A 15868-nucleotide genomic window follows, 5' to 3' on the forward strand; every position below is an offset into this window, starting at 1 on the left:
ACTACACGTCATCAAACTCTTAGACCTCTGCTTTCAGAAGTGTCTCCCACCAACCGCTGCTGTCAACAAAGCTGGCCCCATGCAATCCAACACTTCCTCTCTCTCCCATCGCTCACTTTCCTGACACATTGCTGATGAAGGGCTTTTGCCCGAAACGCTGATTTTCCTGCTCCTCGGATGCTGCCTGACCTGTGCTTTTCCAGCACCACTCTGATCTAAACTCTGGTTTCCAGCATCTGCAGTCCTCATTTTTGCCTACATTTCCACCCCCACCAGCACTTCCAATCTCCCTGATAGGCCTTATCCCCTTAACCTACCCTAAACATCAGTTGCTTACCTGGTGGCCTTGACATGGCACTCACCTGAGACCCCAAACTTTCACCTACCTTACATGCTTGCCCTATCTCAGTAGCCATCCGTGCTGCTCGACACTTAGTCACAATATGACAACTATTGCCATGAAGAAACTGGTATGTTTTGCTTTTCCATAACAATTCTGCAGTACGAAGACACAGTTGGATTGAAGGCTTATTCCACATTTCTACACGTTCCAAGATCAGAATCTCCTGCCAGAGGTTCGGAACTCACTCTTAAAGATGTAGGAGCTGAATGGCAACATAACTGTAACTGCCACTCCTTAGAAAATCCATCCAATAGATTTTATGAAAGTGAAACATCAAAACATCTTTTGAGATGTAAGTTTTTGAGTCGTCAGAGTAGGTGCTGACTAGCTAACATTGTAGAAAAACAGTGAATCTCTGGTTGCCGTAATTAAATTTTATATTTAAAGCAAGAACCTTTTGGTTAGATTCGGGAATGTTCCTGCAATCTTAGCCATTGAGCTTTTGAGAAGCATTTGGGCCATTTGTCATAGTGTGGGATTTCACACCTTGTGCACAGCCAGAAGTTTAGAATGTCTAGACAGAAGAGTTACTGGTGTTGCAGGCTAATAGCAGCAACTGCAGCATTGCTGTAAAATAGTCAATGACCTATATTTCTAAAAAATAAATCTTTAAAATATTATGCTGTATGTGAATAATCACCAAATGACATCTTCTAAGTTTGAATGGGTACTGTAACATGGTTATGTTCAGTATTACTCGAAAGTACATTCTGATTTAGTTTGCATTTTTTAAAAACAGTTTAGAAATTGCAGCGCTCAGTGGGATTTATGCTAAGTATTAATTTACACAATATGCCTGGGATTTTCTACTGGCCCTGTTGATAGCTAACTGGCTGTGAATGATATAAAATGCCCAGTGACTTGTATTGTCAGACTGTCTGTTTACCCATCTGACTTGAAGAGAAAAGGTTGTCAATAAAAGCTTATTATTCGCCTTGGTAAAAGTAGTGGCATCTGTGACCTATTTCCTAAACATCAATGTTTTTAATAAGATTGTAACTGCGACAGAAAAGAGAGAGATTCATTGTTTTTTTCCAGTTGTAATTAAGATATATAAGGATCTGTACAAATCCTTTTTTCTGTCTATACTACCAACTGCCATTACTCTTTGTCTTTATAGGAATGTTGGAAGCAAATGGGCTTTGGAGCAAGCCAAATACAACTTGGTGAACGAGTATCTTCTTGTCGGGATAACTGAGGAATTAGAAGACTTTATAATGCTCCTGGAAGCCGTCTTGCCACGCTTCTTTAGAGGAGCAACAGAATTATATCGTACAGGTCTGTCTGAAAATGATGTATGCTTGGAAATGTAGTTCTAATCTCTTAACCACCCAATCTCCTTGTGATGTAACTTTCAAAGAACCATGTATCTGAACCTCTAGGTCTCTTTGTTCGACAATGCTACCCAGGGCCCTACCATTAATTGTATAACTCCTGCCGTTGTTTGTTTTTACCAAAATGCATATCTCCCCTTCCTCCAAATTAAGCTCCATCTGCCACTCCTCAGCCCTTTGGCCCATTTTAGAAATTTGGAAAAATGGCTTCTGGGAACTATTGTCTTCTGAGACCTGAGGTTGGTTTCCAAGCATGTTTTGACTGTCAGTATTATGGATAAGTCAGTATCATTGGAACTGGTATGCAGCAAGCCCAACAAGAGCAGTGAGGAGGCTTTGACATAGTTTTAGCTCAGAATGAAGCTGGACAGATGAAAGAGATATTAGTGGGGAGCACCGTGATGGAGAAAGTGAGGACTGCAGATGCTGGAGATCTGATTTGAAAAGTGTGGCACTGGAAAAGCACAGCATCTCGTTAGGCAGCATCTAAGAAGCAGGGGAGTCAATGTTTCAGGCACAAGTCCTTCATCAGGAATGATGGTCTTTGCCCAAAGCGTCGACTCTCCTGCTCCTCGATGCTGCCTGACCTGCTTTGCTTTGCCACCACAGCACCTTGATGGAAGTGACCATAACTCTGCTAGATTAAGGGTAGTGATAGAAAATTCTCAATTGGGGAAAAACTAGTTTTACTAAGCAGTAATATGATTTTGCTGAAGTGGACTGGAATCACTACTTCCTGAAGAAGGGTTCATGCCCGAAACGTCGATTCTCCTGCTCCTTGGATGTTGCCTGACCTGCGCTTTTCCAGCAACACATTTTCAGCTTTGATCTCCAGCATCTGCAGTCCTCATTTTCTTCTGGAATCACTACTTGTCAATACATCAGTGCCACTTTAATGGGAGACATTCAAGCAGAGCTATTTGTATCATCTACTGCAACGAGTGAGGTGCCAGAGAGCTGGATGGTGGCTAATGTTATGTATTTGTTTAAGGAAGGCTGCACGGTGAAGCCTGGGAACTATAAGCCGGTGAGTCTGATATCAGTGGTGGGTAAGTTGTTGGAGAGGATTCTGAGAAATAGGATTTACATGCATTTGGAGTGGCCAGAACTGAATAGGGATAGTCAGCATGGGGATATGTGGGAAATGTTGTCTCGCAAACTTGAGTTTTCTGAGAATGCAATCAAAACGTTTGAGGCCAGAGTAGTAGGTGTTGTCTACATGGACTTCAGTAAAGTCTTTGACAAGGTTCTGCATGGTGGACTAATTAGTAAAGTTAGATTACATGGGAAGTAGGAAGAGCTTGCTAATTGGATACAAAATTGGCTTAACAGTAGGAGATAGAGGGTGATGGTGGAGGGGTGTATTACGGACTGCACACCTGTAACCACTGTTGTTCTGCAGGGATTGGTACTGGGTCCACTTTTGTTGTATCATTTATATAAACGATTTGGATGAGACTTTAGAAGACACAGTTACTAAGTTTGTGAATGACACCAAAATTGGTGGTAGAGGCAACAATGTCGAAGGTTATCTAAGATTACAAAAGGATCTTGGTCAATTAGGCCAATGGGCTGAGGAGTGGCAGGTGGTGTTTAATTTGGATAAATGAGAGATATTGCATTTTGGTGCAAAAACAAGGGTAGGACTTATACAGTTACAGGTAGGGCCTTGGGTAGTATTGTCGAACAGAAAGATCTAGAGGTTCAGATACATGGTTCTTTGAAAGTTGCATCAGAGATAGACAGGTTGTTTAAAAAGGCATTTAGCGCACTTGCTTTCATTGCGCAGACCTTTGGGTATAGGCATTTGAATATCATGTTTAGGTTGTACATGGTGTTGATGAGGCCACTTTTGGAGTACTGTGTACAGTTCGGATTGCCTAGGTAGGATATTATTATCTTAGGCAGAGTTCAGAAAAGATTTACCAGGATGTTGCTAGAACTGAGTTGAAAGGAGAGATTGTATAAGCTGGGACTATATTCACTGGAGTGTAGGAAGTTAAGGGGTGACCTTATCAAGGTTTATAAAATGATGGGCATGGATAAGGTGAATGGCAAAAGTCTTTTCCATTGAGTGGAGGAGTTCAAAAATAGAGGGCATCATTTTAAGGTGGGAGAAGAAATATTTTAAAGGAATCCGATGGACAACAAATTCACTCAGAAGGCGCTTCTTTTGTGGAATGAACTGCCAGAGGAAGTGGTTGGTGCAGGTACAGTTACAGCATTTAAAAGACATTCAGATAAGTATGGGAATAGGAAAGGTTTAGAGGGATATTGGCCAAACGCAAGCAAGTCATACTGGTCTAGACTTGGAAACTTGGTCAGCATGGGCAATTCAATGAAAGTGTGAGATTCAAAGCAAGTGTTGCCTCTTAAATAGACAGGGTGAAACTAACAGATCCAGAGGCCCTAGAGTGTCAAAGATCTGAAAGGAGAGGATGAAGAAAGAAAGCCAAAAACCAATGGGCTCAATACTGTCTAAAACCTGAAGAGATATAGAACGTGTAGGTCTAGAAGTAAAAAAAAAAGTAACTCTTGTCAAGCCAGATCAAGGAACATGCTCACAAACTCACAGAATAAATGAATCAAGGAATGCGATCTTTCCAGCACCACTGAGGTAACCTGTGTATAAATCGAGTAAGGTTCTTAATGTTTACTTTTGTATTTCTTTTCTCAAAAGAGAATGCCAAAAGAGGCAATTCAATTAGGAATGATGTGTGTGAAATGTTGCCAATCCCTAATTGCCCAGAAGGCAGTTAAGAGTCAGCCGCACTTCTGTGGATCTGGAGTCACATGTAGGTCAGATCAGGTAGGGATGACCGTTTCTTTCCCTGAAGGACATTCATGAGCCAGATGGGTTTTTCTGCCAATCAGGAATGGATTCATGGTCATCATTAGTTTCTTAATTTATATTGAATTCAAATTCCACCATCTGCAATGATGGTATTAGAACCTGGATCCCCAGAACTTTACAGTCCAGTGATAATACTATTAGGTCGTCATCTCCTCCTCCACATCCTTCTGTGGTAGAGAATTCTATAGGTTCATTTCCCTATGAGTGAAGAAAGCTTTCTTCATTTTAATCCTAAATGCCTTACCCTATATTCTGAGATGTATGACATCTGGTTCTAGACTCCCCAACTGATAAAACATCCTCCCTGTATCTAGCCTATTGAGAATTATATATGTTTCAATCTGATCTCCCCCACCCCCCCATTCTTCCTCTAAATGCTAATGAATACAGGCCCAGTCAAATTAATTTCTCTGCATAGAATGGAGCAAAAGAATGTCTGTAATGAACAGACACACTTAACATTTTGCCAGTATTTAGATATTCACTTGTGCGCCATAGCCTCCAGGAGAGCGGGTTAAGAGCTGGAAAATAGGATTGGTTTCATAGACTTCCATTTACTGATAGGGGCATAATATGCTGATTTGTCTCCTCCTCTGCTATAAACATCTGAGTCAAAGTGAAGAGTTGGATCCAAAATTGTTTTTGTGACAGGAAATAAGGGACAGTTGTCAGTGAGTATTTTTGAGATTGGAAGATTGTTTCCATTGGGTTTCCACAGGGCTTTTATGAGGTCCTTTGCTTTTTGTGGTATGTATCAATAGATATGTTGGTAGACAATAAAAATTTGGCTGTGTTGGCATGAAATTTAGATGATGGCCAAAAGCTTTTAAAATGTTAATGAGTAAAAGTTGTACGTAAACAGCAATGTTAAAAATGCTAAAACTTGATAGTCCCACTCCAATGAATTTACTGCATGAAGCTGCCAAGGTGGTGAACAAGCCAAACCCTTCCATGAAGGAGGAGACGCAGTTGCAACTTTGATGTGACCTCCTCCCTCTTCATGGCCATTCTACATCAGCAGTAATTGATTTCAACAAAGACTAAAGCTAAGTTTAAAAAAAAAGCCATCCTATCTCTTTATTATCTTTGTAACATATGTAATGGTAGTAATTACTATATTTTAAGCCAGTTTACGAAAATATCGATTGCACAGTTAACCCTTACAATGTTCAAAAATATTTTGCATCGTTCCTGTCTCTGTTGAAACACCATCCTCCAGTCTCTTAAGTGACACTTCAGAGCTATACAATTGGCTTCAATGTCATTAAGCTGAGGATGTAGGGAGCATATGACTAGAGTTCCCATTAATCATCAATATCTGTTGAAGTGTATGTATCAGTTTAGGTCCGGTGCAGTATTTACTGTGACGGCGTTTCAAATGTGTGACCAGAACAATAGATACTGCAAGGCCATTTCCTACAGTTTGTTTGTTTTTCTAGCTTGTCATGTTACTTTCGGATTTTGTCCCATTTTCGAAGAAGGAACATTAAAAGTGAAAATATTTGACAAAATACAGCAGGTTTCTCTAAGATTTGTGCTGTTGTCCATGCGTAATGAACTCTCAAAACCTTATTAATCTTTTTCACTGGTAATATTTTCTGCTTCAACTAACCTGTAATTTAGTTTTGCAACTGAAGTAAAACCCACGGTTAACCTACAAATTTAACCCATGCAGAAGTGCATTTAATGCTAAAACTTCTTGAGCTATTTTTTGTTTCTGACTTGTTGCTTCATTTACAACCAGGAAAGAAATCTCATCTTAGAAAAACAACAGAGAAGAAACTGCCTACTAAAGAAACCATTGCGAGACTGCAAGTGTCTGAGATCTGGAAAATGGAAAACGAGTTCTATGAGTTTGCTCTGGAACAGTTTCAATTTATTAGAGCTCACGCAGTGAGAGAAAAGGATGGTGAACTTTACCTCCTTAGCAAGAGCTTTTTCTATGAAAAAATCTATCCTAAAGCAACTTAAAAACAGTTTTCACTACAGTGACCTGAAGAACTGCATCAAAAATGTCTTTCTGCTGAATCAGTTGTTACCTTGAACAGTCTAATGATTTTTTTTCCCCAATAAGAGCAGAAAAGAAATCTTGTTCTACAGTTTGTATCAAATCTGCAGTGAACCACTTGCATCTGTAAAGATTTTAGGGTCAAGCATTAGGTGCATTAATGGACGAATGAGCAAGGAAATCCGTTTACACAAACAGCGCACCAGTTGTGTAGATGGCATTCTGTCATTATTACTAATCAGATTGTGGTATGTTTTAGGGACTCCTGTGTCTTGTAAACTTTTACCTGTAGAACTATTTTTTACTAGGGTGCTTTCTAAAGTGTTTCAAAGTATTGTAATTTCACAGTAAGAGAAAAGACAAAATGCTGTACATATTGCACTTTTTATGTGTTTGGACCAAAAGGTTACAAAAAGTTTGAAGTATTTATTTCACACCAATTTTATTACAGGTGGTGTAACTGAACACGTAGCATCCAACATACTATACACCCTTTTATTAGATACTTTGTGTCAATTTAGATTTGTAAGTTTGAATTTCCTCGCTTGTTTGTATCATGGAGAATAATATGCCAAAAGGCAAAACTACATTGCAGAGACCTGGAGCTTACAGAAATGCCATCTTTGACAATGTGCTGCATTACAATTATGGCTACACAGACCTGCAGTTAGAAAGCAAACTTTTTAAGCAAATAATTGTGTTTGCCCAGTGGAGGGAAATATTCAGTGTTAATTAATCTCACCATCGCCTAATTTCCCTTCTGGTTGAAACAGTGTTAGTAGGTTTTCATTGTTATTTCCCATCCCAGTTTAAAAAGTTATATAGATTAATGTATTGCATTTCTAAATGTACTTTTCTCGCAAATGAAATGATATATCCAATAGGCTTGCTATGTTTTCAGTCAGTGCATTGCACTGCTGAATTTTACACGAGTGATTTCCTTGCATTCTCTCTCACATGCATGCTAACAATTGAGAAAATCTGTCCCAACCCCTGCAATCTTTGCAGATACTTTGCCGCTTTGTGTTTGTTTTGTCTCTTTTTAAAAAATTTGTCCCCTCCTAGGATTAATCAACCAGTATTTTAAAATGTGGGTGGCTTGAGGCTGCATTTTCTGCTGGACAGTAAATCCATTCGTGATTGTGAAGGTAGGACAGTCGGTCATTGCCCTATCCCAGTGCAAGCTGAGCTACTTTTCTCAGTTGAGTTAAAGATGTCGACTGGGCTCTTGGCAGTTGGCAAGTAGTGTCAAAAAAAATCATGTGCAGCAGTGGCACCCACTTCTGCACCAAAGAGTAGAAGCAATAGTTAAAAGGGATAGAAGCTCCCAAACCATCATGGTATGATGACTCTATGAATAATTCTGTGCAGTTAACAAAAATGTATTTCAAACTAGCCTCGAATGCGACTACGTCAAATGTACTAACTGGGAGAGCAGAGGATTGAAAGCACTGGCTACTTAGCCATGTCCTGTCCCTCCTTGGTGACTATTTGGCACTCCAAGCTGAAGAACTGTCAGCCAGTTGGCTGTTTCAGTAGTTGGCAGGAAGGCAGCAGGACAATTAGTTGGTTAGCCTTGCCATTCCATGCTGCTGCAGAAAGCTTATATGGACAGCAGGTGAAACCATAAGGTCCAGTTGAGTAACATAGATTCAATTGAGCTGGTAACCATCTTTTGAACTTTGTAGCAGCAACAAAACAATATTTTTAATTTTCCCAAAATTGTGCTTAAGATTTCGTTACTATGAAGGCCCTCAAGAGGCACATGTTGAATTTGTACTCATTTTAATATTACCTTCTGAGAGAGATAATGACCGAGTGGTATTATCGCTAAACTGTTAATCCAGAGAACCAGGTAATGTTCTGGGGACCTGGTTTTGATTCCTGCCATCACAGACAGTGGAATTTGAATTCAATTTAAAAAGAAATCTGGAATTAAGAGTCTAATGATGACCATGAAACCATTGTTGATTGATGGGAAAACCCATCAGGTTCACTAATGTCCTTTAGGGAAGGAAACTGCTGTCCTTACTTAGTCTGGCCTACGTGTGACTCCAGACCCACAGCAATGTGTTGACTCTTAACTGCCCTCTGGGCAATTGGGGATTGGCAATAAATGCTTGCCTGGCCAGCAATGTCCACATCCTGTGAATGAATTTTTTTTAAAAATGGAGCTGCTGATGCCTTTGAGGAGCTGTAATCCCTACACACTGACAACAATGGGGAGGGTGGGGCATTTATCATTAACCACTATAAAGTACATTTCCTAAATTTATTGCGTACCTGGTTTTGGGATTCTCAATATTTGGTGTTAGAAGATTTTTAAGATTTTAGATGTTTGCTGTATATTTAAAGACGGGGTGAAATTTATGTTCCAATGTATGAATGATGTTATTCTCATCATTGTTTCTCATCATGCAAGGAGCATAACGTAGGTGCTGAAGGCACGAAATATATAAGGTACAGAATGTAAATACTGGAAAACATGGATTGTGCTCTATATAACTGTTTTAAAACATAAGCAGCTGAATAGTGCCTTCCTTACCACGGTCCATGTTGTAAAAAAAAGTGTACATTTTGGATTCATTTGTGCATTGTAAGAATAATTAATGTCTTGACACTTTTCATAGAATCAATTAGAGATGATTCTTCTGTTTTAGTTTTTGTTTGTAGTTATTCAGTTTCCTTGGTGCAAATGTTCCCTAATAAAGAAAACTGTACAAACTCTTTGCATTGTAATCTGTATGTCCTTTAGTATCTGCAACTTTGACATATCCATTTCAGAGCTAGCTTCAAACACCCACGCTGATAAATATCGACTGAATTGACTTCTGTGATGCACCGTCTGAAAGAAAGACTTAACTAGTATTTTTCTAACAGCTTTAATATAACAAAATGACCTGAGGGGCATGACAGAAGCATCATGAAACAAAATAATATATTGAGTAACACAGAGAGGTGTAGGCAGGTGGTCCAAAGCTTGGTAGGTGTTGAGGAGTGCCTCAAAGGAAGGAAATGCATTGTTGGGGGAGTTTTTAAAATTAATTCATGGGATGTGGGATCACTGGCCAGACCAGCATTTATTACTCATCCCTAATTGCAGTCAGATTTCACCAAACATTGCCATGGGTCTGGAGACACATGTAGGCCAGACCAGGTAAAGACAGCAGTTTCTTTCCCTAAAGGACATTTTCTGACAATTGTTTCAGGATCACCATTAGACTCCGAATTCCAGACATTTATTGCTCTTTGCAGGATTTGAACCCAAGACCCCAGAACATTATCAGGGTCTCTGGAATAATAGCTTAATGCTAATGTCAATAGGCCACTATCTATCTGTGATTTCACAAACTCCCAGATTTTAGAGCCTCTGCTGCTGAAGGTACAATCGTAAATTGTATAGAGATAAAAATTGGGGGTGCTCAATGAGGCCAGCATTAGATTAAAAGAAGTATTATGGAGGATTGTGGATGTGGATGGGTTTACAGAGATAGGGGAGGTTGCAGCCATAGGAAGATTTGAAAACAAGGATGCATATTTTAAATCAGTAAATTTTTATTTTTGTTTGACTGATATATGTCAGCAATGATAAAGGAGTAGGACTTGGTGAAAGTTAAGACCTAAATAATGTGAGTTTTATATGATCTCAGGCTTGTGTAGGGTAGACTTAGTTATTTGGGGCATTCTTCAGTCATGAGCGGTTTCATCTAAATAAATACTTTTTTTGCTGCAGAACCTGCAGTGTGTAGTATTGAAGAAATATTGTTTTCTCAGAAATGCCCTTTGAAATAATAAATTTGTGGGCGGCACGGTGGTACAGTGGTTAGCACTGCTGCCTCACAGCGCTAGAGACCCGGGTTCAATTCCCGCCTCAGGCGACTGACTGTGGGGAGTTTGCACGTTCTCCCCGTGTCTGCGTGGGTTTCCTCCGGGTGCTCCGGTTTCCTCCCACAGTCCAAAGATGTGCAGGTCAGGTGAATTGGCCATGCTAAATTGCCCATAGTGTTAGGTAAGGGATAAATGTAGGGGTATGGGTGGGTTGCGCTTCGGCGGGGCGGTGTGGACTTGTTGGGCCAAAGGGCCTGATTCCACACTGTAAGTAATCTAATCTAATCTAAATAGAGGTCATATTTACCAGAGCTGATTATTCAGGTCAATGCTAAAAATCAGAATGCGCTATTTTGGAAAAAGCTGGGAATAACCCTGTGTGACTACTTCTTGATTCTCAAGTTGCACCATCTGTTGACTTTAGCATGTTTCACTTAATATTGGTTTAACTCTGTATCACATACAACTGGGTGGACCTCATCGAGCATCAAGCGTCCTTGTGCATTCCTGTTTTCCTACTGCAGAAAACTTACCCAAAAATTTATTTCATAACACCCTGTCACCTTAAACTTTTCTTCCCCAGCTTCACAGTGAATGCAACCAATGCTGCGCTATTGTTTTGTCTGTAAACTAGTGATTATCCATTTAGTTGCCCCTTTGCTGCTTCCAGCCACTTTCCCCTTTGCCTGCCAAGCCAAATTCCTCAGATGGATGTGGGAATTTTCCACTGCACTATTTCAAACAGTCCATCCTCAGTCAGTGTCGCAAAAATATTAAATAGCTGATTGTAGACGTTTCTTAAGCACAAATTGGCTTCCGTGTTTCCTATGCTACAACAGTGACTGCACTTCCCAAATACTTCATTCTCTGTAAAATACTTTGGGGCATTCTGTGGTCATGAAAAACACTGTCAAAGCAAGTCTTTTGTATAGGTCTGCCTAAGGCTGTCTAGATGTTTTTTGATATAATAGCTAAGATATTGAAGAAGCTGAGATGGGGAAATCGTAAAAGGAGCTGTCGGACCTAAGAATAAAAACAGACCACTTTGATTTGTACTGAAACAGTGCCATAAGCACAAACAGATTTATTTTGTCATAGGATCTACGGTATGTGCTCAAAACAATTATGAAATATTAAACAGGCAAACAAATTATAGCTAATAGTATTTTAAATATATTATCTGAACAATGATTTGACTATCTCTGAATTTTGTTAATCTAAGTAATTACATGTTTACCTGTATCTTATAAATGTGATAACTCAGTTGGCACTCCTGGGGGTTATAGTCTAAAACTGATGAAGTTATGTTGGCAAGCCAAAAGGGAGCTCTCACACAAGAGTGGCAATCGTTGATGGGATAGAAAATAATCAACCAGGCTATCAATTATCGAATTTGTCAATGTGATGAAATGACTGCCTTGAACAGTACCAATCCTTTGAATTCAACTGTAAGGCCATGTTTTCACATTTGATAACAATCAATAATCTGATGGAATGAATGAGAATTAAAACTAATTGGTGGTGAAGAATGCTTTGGGATCTGTTGCTTTATAGTGGTTTGATGTAAATATGTGTTTGAAGTCATTTCAAGATCATAACTGCAAGACTTTCTGATTGATTTGATGGTCACGTGCACTAAAATACAGTGAAAAGCTTTGTGAGCAGTACAGACAGATCATAGAGTGAAAGATAACTGGGACAGAGTAAGGCATACAGGTTACACTGCACAGGATGTGTGCTAGACAAGATCAACATTAACAGGATCAGCATTATTTGAACTTATTCCATTTGTCAGTCTAATAATGGCAGGGAACAAGCTGTTCTTGAACCTGCTGGTGTGTGTGTGTGTGTGTGTGTGTTCAAGTTTCTGTATCTTCTGCCCGATGGAAGAGGTTGTAGGAGAGCATTGCTTGGATGGGATGGATCTTTGATGATGTTGAACGCCTTTCTCCAGTAACGAGAAGTGTAAATGGAGTTCATGGATGGGAGGTTGGCTTCCATGATGGTCTGGGCTGTGTAAACCACCTTCAGCAGTTTCTTGCGGTTCTTGGCAGACCAATTGCCACACCGGGCTGTTATGCACCTGGACAGTATGCTTCCTGCCAGTTGTTCAGAGATATTGCTCCTGAACATGTCCTGAAATGTCTCTGTAGTTAAAATGGGGAAAACCTAAGCTTTGAAATAACTGATGTAACAGAGCTGTGAGGTTTTTTTTTGGTTTGTATGTACTTCATTTGTAAACTATACCAGAAATGTCTGTCAACCCAGAAATGTGACAGGAACATAAAGATCCTACCATTCAATATGATGTATTCCTTGCACTACAGCAATGACTACAATTCAGAAGTACTTAACTAGCTATAAAGTGCACTGAGTCTTCGCCTCCCAATGTAGTGCCAGGCATAATATGCATGCAAATCTATCTTTAATCTTTTCATTATTCAGTTTCTTTCATGAGATTATATTGAAATGTGTCATCTGCTCGACTAAGTTATTTCCAGTAATTATTTTGTTAAAGGGGCAAGGAGGTCAACTCAGAATGCAGAAGAGAGCTTGCAATTCAACCGTGAAGTTTTGTGCATGTTGCTTCACTTCATTTCACTTATAAACTATGCAGTAGCACCAAATTGTAGGATTGTCTAAAACTTAGAGCTGGTCCTTCTAGTGGAGAAGTTAAGAAAAACGATAGTAAAAGTTTGAAAATCTACTCCATAGGTAGAAATTAATGCTTGGTCAAATTTGCTTTTAAAAAACGAGGTGTGTTAAGCGATTTTTATTCACTATATTAAAGGGTATCTGAGCATAACATAAGAACTAGGCCCTTCGAGCCCGCTCCGCCATTCAATAATATTGTGGCTGATCTTTTCATGGCCTCAGCTCCACTTCATCGTTTTCACCATATCCCTTAATTCCTTTATTTTTCAAAAAGTATCTACCTTAGCTTTAAAAGCAATTACTGAAGTCGCATCAACCACTTCCCTAGACAAGGAATTCCATAGATTAACAACCCTCAAGGTGAATATGTTCCTTCTCAGTTCAGTTCTAAACCTGCTTCCTCTAATTTTCAGGCTATGCCCTCTTGTCCTAGTTTCACCTACCAGCGCAAACACCATCTCTACTTCTATTTTATTAATTCCCTTCATAATTTTATATGTTTCTGTAAGATCCCCCCTCATTCTTCTAAATTCCAATGAGTACAGTCCCAGTCTACTCAACCTCTCCTCATAAGTCACCTCCCTCAATTCCGGAATCAACCTAGTGATCCTCCTCTGCACCCCCTCCATTGCCAATTCATCCTTTCTTAAGGAAGGAGAACAAATCTGCACACACTATTCCAGGTGTGGCCTGACCAGCACTATATACAGCTCTAACATTACCCCTCTGCTTTTAACCTCAACCCCCTTAGCAATGAAGGACAAAATTCCATTTGCCTTCCTAATTACTTGTACTGCAGAGCAACCTTCTGCAATTCATGCACAAGGACACCCAGGTCCCTCTGCAAATCAGCATGTTGCAACTTTTTACCATTCAAGTAATCATCTATTTTTCTGTTACTCCTACCAAATTGTATGACTTCACATTTGTTAACATTGTATTCCATCTGCCACACATTTGCCCACTCACTCATGTATCTATGTGCCTCTGCAAAGTTTCACAGTCCTCTGTACACTTTGCCCTGCACTCATCCTCGTGTCATTGGCAAATTTTAACACCTTACATGTGATTCCCAACTCCAAATCATCTATATAGATTGTAAATAATTGTGCTCCCAACACCGATCTCTGAGTCACGCCACCAGTCACTGATTGCCACCAGAATAGCACGCATTTATCCCCATACTTTGCTTCTTGTTAGTCATAAAATCCTCTATCCACACTAATACTCTACCCCTAACACCATGCATCCTTATCTTATGCAGCAGCCTCATGTGTTTGAAATGTCTTCATAGAATTTCCAAAAGATTTGTGAAGCATGACCTGCCCTTCAAGAACCCATGCTGTGACTATACAATGGGGCAATTTCTTTCGAGATGCCCTGCTATTTCTTCCTTGATAATATACTCAGGCATTTTCCCCACTACAGAGGTTAAGCTCATTGGTCTATAAGTCCCCATCTTTTGTCTACTTCCCTTTTTAAACAATGGCGTCACATTTCTATTTTCCAATCTGCTGGGGCTGCCCCAGAGTCCAGTGAATTTTGGAAAATTACCACCAGTCCACCTGCTATTTCTCCTCCCATCTCTTTTAGTACCCTGGGATGCATTCCATCAGGGCCAGGAGACTTATCCATGCTTAGTATATGGATCTGTTGTTGAAGAAGGCAACAGACTTGAGAGACTGATTGGCCCCCTCCTGTTCTTCTATTCCTAGAGTATGATTCTAAAATTCCTAAAAACGCTAAAGTGGGAAACCAAGAAATGTGGGGAACATACAGCAACTGAGAGCGAAAGTGGATTGATTCATTGAGCTGCACCTTTGCAGCGTGTTAGTATATATCTGCAAAGCTACTGATGATTTTGAAAGCAGTTTGTGTGAGGGAGTTATTTATGTCAGTAAATAATGCTGCTTTTATAACTGAAATGTCTTTGTCTTTGCCTTTGCAGATTCCAGCTTTTCATTAACAGATGTTTATCTCAGCCAAGGTGCTGCACATGTTCCACTGTTTTTCTGATCTGTTTTGAGCGTTTCAGCCATCAGCAACATCACCAGAATTGGCTAGATTCTGTTTTGACCCGGTTGACATTAAGATCAATCATCAACAAGATAGTCACCTGATAATAAAAATTCTTTAGAAAATGATTGCATACACTCATAAGCCATTGCCTACCCAAACCTCTGATTCTTTCCTGAGTATTTTCTGACAGCGGTACTGTGAAAGAAGGATCACTCTTAAAGGCAGCGCTGTCTTTAATTTTACTAAATGAAACAGAACAAAAATAACCACATTGATTCATTTTGATGTTAGCTATGTTCAAATGTGCCCATTTCCTGAACTTTGTCCAAACTCGCATTAGTGTGTGCTTTTGATCAATTTGTGCAAGTAGACTGTGTTAGTGCTGAGATTTATTTGGAGATTTATGTTCCTGTTTGCTACGTTGAACAAATCAGTTAAAGATGCTTAGCATTTGCTAACAGTTTCGGAACTGTGTACAAGCATGGCAAACTGTCAAAACTGTCATAGCGAGTACTCATGAGGTGTTCTTGAGGTTCAATAAATGAAATAGAGAAAACTTATCCAACATGTCCTCTAAAACAATTTTATTATCTGATAATCCATCATTATATTAGAATGATGTTACAAAGAGGCTGTGAAAATGGTTTTAATTTTAAGAGCTTGACTCGAAACAGTCGCTCTGTTACTTCAGTAATTCATGCAAACTGTCATGTTTTCAGATTAAATAAACTATGCTGTACAGGAAAAAAGACCTGGTGCAGAATGCA

General features: G+C 39.5%; 1 protein-coding gene across 3 annotated transcripts in view; it reads left to right on the forward strand.

The window, feature by feature from the left end:
- The window catches only part of LOC122554150 (heparan sulfate 2-O-sulfotransferase 1), a 213966-nt gene extending 198305 nt beyond the window's left edge, over window positions 1–15661 (forward strand). For 2 of the 3 annotated variants that reach the window (XM_043698719.2, XM_087990427.1), the window contains 3 exons: window positions 1524–1681; window positions 6336–6518; window positions 15031–15661. In XM_043698719.2, coding sequence (XP_043554654.2) covers window positions 1524–1681; window positions 6336–6518; window positions 15031–15098 — 409 coding nt within the window. In that variant the 3' untranslated portion in view covers window positions 15099–15661. Of the gene's footprint in view, window positions 1–1523; window positions 1682–6335; window positions 9327–15030 lie in introns of those variants that run through there. The other variant, XM_043698720.2, reaches the window with a different exon arrangement.
- Window positions 15662–15868: the final 207 nt, after the last annotated feature.

The sequence above is a fragment of the Chiloscyllium plagiosum genome, unplaced genomic scaffold, assembly GCF_037043375.1.
Source record: "Chiloscyllium plagiosum isolate Xiang-an unplaced genomic scaffold, Cpla_swu_hap1 HiC_scaffold_9, whole genome shotgun sequence".
Lineage (NCBI taxonomy): Eukaryota > Metazoa > Chordata > Chondrichthyes > Orectolobiformes > Hemiscylliidae > Chiloscyllium > Chiloscyllium plagiosum.